The following is a 10102-nucleotide window of genomic DNA, read 5'->3' as shown; positions in this document are numbered from 1 at the left end:
ATACTGTAGCAATGTGGGCGTGCCCCAATTGTAGGCAGACATGTCCAAACACACACAGCATCATCCAACGCGAATGCGCAGCTTTTAAATATACGCAAAACGTGACATTCACCCACTTTTTTTGACACGATCAAAGAGGTGTTAATTTATCTGTGTAGATATTATTTTATTTGTGTTCTAAAACAAACATAAATAGAATTTTACAAGCAAACTAAAAAAAAAACAACAGAAAAAAAAGAAAAATCATCAGTAAGTTTCTAAGAATAAAGTCAAAATATTAAGAAAAAAAGTTGAAATCTAACAAAAAAAATCGTAATTTTATGTCAAAAAATTACATCATAATATTATGAGGAAAGATAATGGCATTTTAGTACCATAAAGTTGAAATATTAAAGAAATGCTTTTTTAAAAAAATCACAATGGTATGAGAAATAAACAAAATAATTATAATTTTGTATTTTGGAACATTAGGTTGGGGGAAAAGTTATAATATTATGGGACTAAAGTCAAATTATTATGGGAATTAGGTCAAACTATTATGACAATAAAGTCATGATGATGGGAAGAAAATTTACAAGGAGAAGTTGAAATAGTTGGAAGATTTATTTTTAAAAAAACACACACACACACACAACAGCAGAAATATAAAAAAACAGCTATATTTTTATGAGAATGAAGGCAAAATATTAAGAGAAAAAGTCACAGTTTTACTCGAATAAACTCGTCATATTATCAGAATAAAATCTTGTCATTTAAAAAAAAGAGCAAAAATACAAATAAAAATGATTACGCTAAGAAGTGTAAAAAATTATTTAATGGTGAATAGAAAATGAAATAAGTTAAAGTAAATAGAGAAGTTACAAATGAATATATTAATACTGGCGAGGAAATCTGACAGAAACGTGCAATTCATGAAATGAATGTAAAGCACGTTGCTCATTTTTTTTGTCCAGTAATACTAATAAGTTCCTTTTAGGACAGTATCTGTATTATTTATTTATAAATCTGAGCTATGAATCCATGTTTTCGTGACGATTCGTATCCCCTGGTGTCGCCCCCATCGACTCGCTCGACAATCGACTCTCTCGCTGCACACACACACACACACACACACACACACACACACACTCACACACACAGCAAACTCGCTGCTCAGCCAGCCAGTCAGTCCTCCTCTGCAACTTTTGCAGACTCCACTCCGCGGACATGTCGCACCATCGCTGACGACAACCTGTCATCGTGGCTCATCCCAGGAGCCTGCAGAGAAGAAGCCACGCCGGAGATCAGCGGTCATCTCCTCCCTGGCAGCGGAACCACGGTTCAAAGACGCCCCGGACGGGAATTATGAGCGTTTTTCCCCACTAATGAACCGGGGCCAGTAATGCAGGAGACGTCTCTCGTTCAAGATGGCAGATTTTTATTGAGTTTTGAGCGGAAGTCTGCATTTATTGTTTGCCATGAATAACAGAAAGCCTTGCACCGATGGCCCCTGTATACGAAGGTAAGCTGCTGAGGTCCCGCTGTTGGATGCATGTGTTCCCGCTGACATGGATGAGCACAGATGCGTATCGCAGACGCTTTACTTTGCATTTATTCCAACGTAACACTGTCACATTCTCGCTACTTTGTGCAGCTTTCAAAAGCACCAGTCCGATGGTGCTCTCAGACAATTCTGACAGATTATGTGCGCAAACACCTGCACGGAGAATGAATAAAAATAGACACAATCCCGATATCTCTCTTTGTTTTATCTCCTCTATCCTGAAAGCAAGTACAGTATTGATAAAAAACAGCATTTATATTCGCTATGGCTGCAGCGGTGTGGCTGTGACTAATCCAATTGAATGAACGCCCCTCCATGCTCATCCGCATTTATACATTGCAATTTAAATAAGACTTTAAAGTGTTGCAATTACACAATATCGCTGCATGCGTGTTTAAACGGGTCCCGATTCAAATTCTCTTTAAGAATAGTGCCAAAATAGCGATCACCGCGCTCGTACTGTAGTGAACCATTACGCAGGACTGGGTTGCTTTTGATTGTTATTTTATTATTTGGGCGGTCTCACTTCTTACAGTGTTGTTTTATCTGCATGTCTATCAGCGTCGTATGCAAATGAGCATGCGTCACAAAGCAAATAATGACCCCATACGGCGCTAATATTTATTTAGTCTCATGGTCAATGTTTTCTCCCTTACTCTATAGTCCCTCTGCTGGCATCAAAGGGAACCCCTTCATTTTTCTCCCTACCATTCATAAGAGTTGCAGAGTATAGAAGCCATCATGGCGTCATCCTACTCTCACCAGCAAACAAAACTCGTTACAAATTCCCAAGTATCAGATTTTGCTGTCTTTTTTTTTTTTTTTTAAATATTAGAGGCGATGAAGCTTTGAGGCGGCAGTGTTTCAACATGAAAAGGAAAGTTGAATTTGAGACGCCTATGTAAAAGGTAATTAGTGTAAATTACATTCCCTTGGCCCCTTCAGAGAGGGGAGAGAAAGGGAAGAGAAACAGGCGGCAAGGGGAATTAATTACCTTGCCTGTCCTCCTCAGAAATAGAGAGGGCTGTTATGTGCAGCCGTCATGGAAATGACCGGTCTCCTTTGGAAATGAGGTTTTGTGGGGGGCTTCATGCTAAATAAGAAGGGGCTATCATGAAGATTACACTCCTTTGGCTACAGGGCACCTATTAGTCTAAACCTGTATGATGAACTACTTCCTCCCATAGTTAAACTTTCAGTGACTGAGAGCAAACAATTGACAGCAGAGCCCTTTTCAGGAAAGATGCTTCAAGATGAGTAAGAGGTATTGTATTTGTTTGCGGGATTACACAAAAACTATACATTATAGGGCTGGCACATATGTTATTGAAGGACCCATAAAAATGTGGTAAAGTATTGTTTCAAGATTTGCAGAAATGCGTGTCTACTAGCGATATCCAATATATCAGCCAACACTGGCGTATGAGTTGACCTAATCAGATCATATAGGTATCGGTTTTTCTGCCAATGAGGATATTGGAAAGTGAGTGAGACCTCATCAATCTGCACCTTGCTGCACAGGGCAACAAGCTCGGTAGGTTGTCAGTCTGGAATTATTCCCAGGTTTCACCCACAGACTGTAAATATGCAACCTGCAATGACTGTAAAGCGCTGGTTATGTGAGGAGGAAGTAAGGCGTCTTTCTTTTTAATACCTCTAATCTAATATCAAACCTCGGGAAGAACAAGTCACAGTCACATGCAATGTTTCGGCACCCATCCATCCATCCATCCATCCATCCATCCATCCATCCATCCATCCATCCATCCATCCATCCATCCATCCATCCGTCTTCTTCCGTTTATCCGAGGTTGCGTCGCATTGGCAGCAGCCTAAACTGGGAAGCCCAGCTTCCTATTTTTCACCTGTCTCTCATATCGCAGTATTTGTGTTCTATCCATCCATCCATTTTTTTCTGCTTATCCCGATCCGGGTTGTGGGGGCAGCAGTGTCAGTAGGGAAGCCCAGATTTTCCAGTCCCCAGCAACCTCTTCCAGATCCACCGGGAGAACACGGAGGCATTCCCAGGCCAGCTGTGGGACATAATCCCTCTAGTGTGTCCTAGGTCTGCTCCAGGGGCTCCTCCTGGCTAACCAGGGAGGCCTCCAGGAAACATCCGGACTAGATACCCTAGCCACCTCAACTCCTCTCGATGTAAAGGAGAGCTCTACTCTGAGCTCCTCCCAGATGACCAAGCTCGGGTGAGTCCAGCCACCCTATGGAGGAAACCCCTTTCGGCCGCTTGTATACAAAATGTCGTTCTTTCGGTCTCGACCCAAAGCTCATGACCATAGGTGAGGGTGGGAACATAGATTGACCGGTAAATTGAGAGCTTTGCCTTCTGGCCGACCTCTCTGTTCATCACATACAGGGCACGTACAGCGACCGCAGCTACTGCAGACGCTACAACGATCCGCCTGTGTTATTTTCCACAAACTGTGTTGACTGTATTTGTGAAATGCATCCAGTGGCATCACAGTAAAAGAAGCATCATGTGTTCCTTACACAACATTAGTTTGAGGGAAGAGCTGCTGCCTGTATCGGTATTGATAATGAAGAGCTGAACAATATTGGATATCGGTAAGAAAGCCAATATTAAGCATCTCTAGTATTTACCTCTGCAAAAACAAAGGTGAGAGGTATTGTTGTGATCGTTTCTTAGTTATGAGTGTCATGCAAAAACTACACAACCAATTTCCATAAAACTTTGGAAGAATCCATTAATGCCGGTGTTGACTGGAAGAGAAGGTTTGAGGTTGTCGGTGCGCATATGCATGAAGGTAATAAGATGGTGCATGTGCTGTCACCTGTTTGCCAGGTGGACAGATGCTTGCAGGTCGAGCAAGATCCCACAGAGGACTCATTCATTCGTGCCCACGCAGATGGACTAAGTGTGAGTCAGACCGTGCTGAGGACGATGGTGGTGACAGGCTCTGCAGTGTTAGGGGCAGATTGATGTTAGATTAATCCACCCACACAGCCACCGATGTGACTTTTTACCTTGCGTGAACGCCACAGAGGGACTGCTGGTACGGGGAATGTACCCTGCCCTCACTTGAAAGGAAGTTTCAGCTTTCCCAGAAATGACAGTCAAGTCTCTCTGTCTCCCAGCTTCCTCCCCTCAGCCTTGTTTGGAGCTGCTTGATTGATCTCTTCCTCATAGGCTGCAACCCAGGCTTTACAGTCCAAGGTTGTGCCTTTTTCAACCTTGATTAGAATTGCAGGAAGAGCTTTCTGGGCCTTCGGTGTCCAAAGCAGGGCCGCACCTTGTGGGGATGGATCCCAGTCCTGCAGGGTCACGTGTTCAGCCCTTCATTGTGTGCAGTGGAACAGCCTGGGGAGGGAGGTGATCTGCGAGAAAATTAAAAATATGAAGTCATACTTTAATAGCTTGCAGGGAAGAGAAGTCAACACTGTGCAAATCTTTGGTGGTTAAATATTACTGTACTATATATAGACACACAAGCATTAGGAAAATATTGAGATAATCTTCTGTAACCCTTTTTGGCAGTTTTTTCCACAGGTCTTCTGTTTAATTGTGGCTAAATGCTGTCATTGTCTAATTTGCTTAATTGGCCATCAGGCAACACTGAGTGTTTGTGCGTGGACAGGTAAAACAAAGCTATTTGGTTTGTGTGACATTATCCCATGTTCTTATTTAACAACACAACATGAAGTTTTTGACCTACGGGGTTGGTTTTGTGGTCTGTGTTATTTTACTTGCATGCTTTTATTCTGATGGCCTAACTTTACCGGTTATAAGATGCCCGAGTGTTGCTTGAGGTTGTGAATGGTGGAATACGCCTTGCCGTCTGATTGAACTCACACATACAAAATATGACAGGTTTCATTTCAAGCAGCAGTGGATGTGTGTGCGTGTGACTTATAACACTCACGGGCAATTAAAAAAACATATTTTTCTTTTTATTTTCTCCTTTATTGACGTACAAATGCGTTATAATGCACGACCAAGTCAGTGCAGTGTCAGTGTGCGATGTTGGATTTGGTTCAGTGGTTAACACTGGTGAACTGAACTCTCAGTCAGTGGGGATTTGTGGACATGGGCTTGAGTCTTGGCAGGGGGCAGGGCTCGTCTGTGTTACATGTGAGGTGTGCTAAGAAGCGCAGTTACGAGGCTATCTACTGTACAGAGTTGGACAACAAGCTATATTCACAGACATTGTAATTACTGCTGTCAAGATATTAGTTAATTATAATCTCTAATTAATTGATTTAATTAATCTTTTTTTTAATCTCACCTAAAATCTGCTGAGAAAAGCCCCCACTTTGACATATTTTCATTTAAATTCATTACAGTATTGTGGCAAATCAAAAGATTGCAACTGGGGGCTTTGCGTTGACGTGGTAGGCTAAACTTGAGCTGCTTCAGTGGTAAGATAACTCCTTACAAAGTAGGCATATCACTCTACCTTTATCAATGTTGCGTTTTTGAAATGTAAATTTCCCATTCATTGGACTGAGACCTCTCACACGCTCCTCCATTTTCACGTCTCTTCTTCGCTACTCACCTTGCCTTCCCAAGTACGATTGGAGCCAATCAGCTGATGCTAAACAAGGCCAAACACAATGACAGCCAATCAGTGACACTTTAGTGGCACTAAATATGACATTAATTAATTGCAGTTAATGCACTAAATTGACACCCTTTTTTTATTTATTGAGCAAGAGTATATCACTCATTTCAACTCTTATCGATGCATCACAATGTCGGCTTTTTCAGAACAAGTCCTGCTCATAAAGAGATCTAAAAATGGATACATTTTGGAAGTGAAGGACATTAAATCTAGTGTACTTTGTGTGATTAATTTGTTGAAGCATTCAGGTGGCATTCAGGGGAGATAAAATGCAAATATCTTGTGCCGTGAGGTGCGTGTGCTGAAGACAGAAATATTTGAGCTCTCTTAAAATAGTCTACAGGTGGGATCTGAGGGTTTTGGGAACAGGTCAGTAGAGGCCTGGGTGACACATGTTCAAAAGGTTCCTTCTTTCTTCTGAATGTTTTTCAAATTGCTGGAGATGCTTAAGGGTCTTATGATTCCCACGATCACCTCTGTCACTAAAGTCTCCTATTTTTAATGCTTGCGACACATTTGACAGACCTCAGGAAAACTCTAAATGTGGCACCGTCTCTACCACATCCGTCACTGACAGTTCATTTTTGTCAACGCGGAAAAGGGAAGCTTTTGGGGGTAAAGTGTCAACCCTGTGGACAGCTTGCACATGTCATTCCTGCCTTTTTTCTCTTCCTGCATGGTTGTTGGACACCAACTATGGAGTTAGTTTGTGTGGAGTGTTTACCTCTGAGTAGGTGTAATGGCTGCCAGCAAGAAATGTATCGGGTACGCAAAAATATCTGCACACAGACAATCCATGATAGCTAATGGATTGTTCACTCACTCTCTTTCGATGTACCTGTACACACTGCATAATGAGTTACAATACAATATCTATATTAACAATTCTGCCTTTACAAATAGAACAATACACGGGTTTGATTGACAGAAAGTGTTTATTATTGTGGTTCAGTGTTCCCACAGGGCTGCAATCTATCTGTGGCTCTGAGATGTGAGGGGGACAACATCATCATCTAATTTGCATCATTGACATGAGTGCTTGAAAAAACAGGGCTGTCAAAAATAACACTTTAAATGTGGTAGGTAATTTATTTAATTATTTAATTTATTTAATTAATGACGTAATTAAGGCATGCGCATCATGGCAAGCCACACCTCTCTGTTATGACAGCAAATGGAGGTTTGTGCAGCATCCCCACAGAGTCGCCAACTCAAAAACACATCTCTCCAGCCGTCCTAGGAACACATACAAATATTATGAAGTATGCATAAAAATACAGAAAAAATTACATATACTATATATATAAAATTGCGCAAACAGGTAGCACCAAATCTGGAAAAAAAGGTATGTTTTTATGTATGTATATTATTAGAGCCCTCCAGACATGAAATAACACCCCTATAGTCAGTCACAGTAAACGTGTTCTGGTCGTGTGGACACAAGAAGTTCAGAGTACAGTTTTAGCTGGATTACGGCCACAACAGTAGTCGTAGTAGTGATTATTATTGTGTTATTGTTGTTGTGCCTGTTGTGAGATCATTTCAACGTGCAATAAAAGCCTGTTGTGCCGGCGATCAAGTCTGGTGCTTATCTCACTGAACAATCACTGACGAGTGACCAATGTAGAATACTGCATTCACAATTTGAATGCATCTTCTTAATGCCTTGTGTTTGTATTTTATTTCATTTTGTCGTTTTATGCTTGAAAATGCTTAAATTGGGCAAAACATATGTATAATTTGCATAAATATGGTTTAAAAAATACTAATAGGTCATATTCAACCACAAAACAGCATGAGTTATTAATCAATGTATGTTTGAAAAACTGTGATAGAGTAAAGCCTGTAATTTTAGCCACGATGGGGCGAGCCACGACTGTTTATCGTACTGAGAGGTCTTATATAAAATATTAGAAAATATTTTGGTTACCTTTTTGCTGCATGTCCGAGACAACATTTTCGTGCATTTTTACGCTGTACACACAAATAAGGATCGTAAATGCATTTATGTATATCGTAATGCATGTGGGTTCATGTAATTTTGCCTAATATTGTGGCAAATTGTGTATATTCAAGAGTAGAAGTGCACACGTTTTGTGTACAAGAGAGTAAGTGAAACCACATTTGTTTTTTACCCACCGGGAATAAGACGATTATCGGTTCATTTCTGCCATTTTGCAGGCTTTCACTTGTGCATGCTTTGTTTTGAAATGTATTTGTAGCATTTAGGAAACTATTTTCTGTTTTTCCACTGCCAACCCCCTAAAAATGTATCTCTTTGTAGTTTGGATCAGTACATTAAATTAGCTGAATGTTGTTCTTTGTCACTGAATGTCATACTCTCAATAATTGTTCCGTGGTGAAATTGGGTACTGAGAATGCTGAGAGGTTCTGTACCGTCTGACACGTCCTGTTCTTGATCTGAGCCACAGTTCAAACAAAGAGTTACATCTTACCACCTGAAAGTAAGTGAATAAAGACCTTTTGTTAAGCAATAATTACACAGGGATCCCACAGAGCATAAAGGGCACGTTGTGTGCTGATGCTGTCAAGTTGTTTTAATATATTTGGCTATTACATATTCAGGCAGTGCTGCACCTTTGCACGTAGTTTGAATACTATACATTGCATGATCATTTTGCAATCAATCAGCCGCCAGTGAGCCTCTCCAGTTTTCACACACTCACACACACCCCACGTTTTTCAGCCCCACCCCCTACACATACCTTTTATCTGTCCCTCCATCCTGCTCTGTTGATAAGCAGAGAGGCCATTGGCGAGCACACATGGCGCCCATGTGACACTTTAGCAGCAGCCTGATAGCCAGATTGTACGGCACATGTATGTGTGTATGTGTGTATGTGTGTGTGCGTATGCAAGGCTGCTTTGATAAGATGGTCTGGCTACTGCGTCTTTTTTACCTGCCTCCACCCAAAAGTCACCCCTTAGTTTGTCCTTTTGCTTTGCTTTGTCACGAAAACCGTCAACGTGTATTTTGGTACATACAGTATTCTCCCAGTTCCTAATCCTTTTGTTTGTGTTGCCTTCCCCCTATTTCATTGGACGTTTCATTCTTTGAAAGAGATGTGCTGGCTTTTATTTATCACCTTCACACCGCGCCTTTTCCACTTGTCTGATGTGCACAAAGCTAGTAAAAAAAGAAACAGTGGGACAAAGCCTCTAAAATAGCGCAGAGAAAACAGGTGCAACAACTGGACAGCAAGCTCAATCAACACACTCCCGAACGACTCCATTTAACCGAGGGATCCAAGCCATCCCTGCCTATTACCTGAAGCTGAGTGAAAAATGGCTTGCGTTTTTTTAATTGAGCCTCTCAGAGGCACCACCATTTTCCTCCCCTTCAGGAGTAAGAGCGTTTTAATGGAGAGAGGGAACAAATTATATAATTATTGAAGTCATTTTTAGGGTACACAATAACGACTCCACCATTCATGAATTAATGTGATGTGATTGCATTCTTAGCACACATACATTATATGCACACGTCCTACATTTTAGTGATCTTTAAACAGTAAAGATAATGTGTATGAAAACCTTGTTTGCATACAAACAAAAGACCAAAGCATTACAGCCGCCCCTCCTTTATCACGGCTAATTGGTTCCAGACCCGACCACGGTAAGCAAATTTCCACGAAGTAGGATTTCTTATTTATAAATGGAATATTTTCAAAGCTACAGCACAGAAAACTTGTTTAAGACCTTCTAAATATGTTTTTTAGCATTAGAGCCTTCGAAACATGAATTAACGCTCCCATAGTCACTGTTACACATAAATTACTCAATATAGTTGATATAATAGAAAACAAGATGTCTTAGACATGAATAAAACATTACATAGACTCGCATCTCAGCATTGACGATGTACTTGGTGGCTATTGTCTCGTCAATATGACACCTAGCAGCCAGTGTAGTAGAATGCCTCTGCTATGGCGCAGTGAACATT

At 40.9% G+C, this 10102-nt stretch overlaps 1 protein-coding gene across 4 annotated transcripts in view; it reads left to right on the top strand.

The window, feature by feature from the left end:
• The first annotated feature begins 1105 nt into the window (after nucleotides 1–1105).
• Nucleotides 1106–10102, top strand: part of hipk2 (homeodomain interacting protein kinase 2) — a 113166-nt gene continuing 104169 nt past the window's right edge. For all 4 annotated transcript variants that reach the window (XM_054777431.1, XM_054777430.1, XM_054777429.1 and 1 more), the window contains exon 1: nucleotides 1106–1501. In XM_054777431.1, coding sequence (XP_054633406.1) covers nucleotides 1483–1501 — 19 coding nt within the window. In that variant the 5' untranslated portion in view covers nucleotides 1106–1482. The remainder of the gene's footprint in view (nucleotides 1502–10102) is intronic.

Source organism: Dunckerocampus dactyliophorus, chromosome 5, assembly GCF_027744805.1.
Source record: "Dunckerocampus dactyliophorus isolate RoL2022-P2 chromosome 5, RoL_Ddac_1.1, whole genome shotgun sequence".
Lineage (NCBI taxonomy): Eukaryota > Metazoa > Chordata > Actinopteri > Syngnathiformes > Syngnathidae > Dunckerocampus > Dunckerocampus dactyliophorus.
Note: the sequence above shows the minus strand (reverse complement) of the source record. Positions and strands in the feature narration are given on the sequence as shown.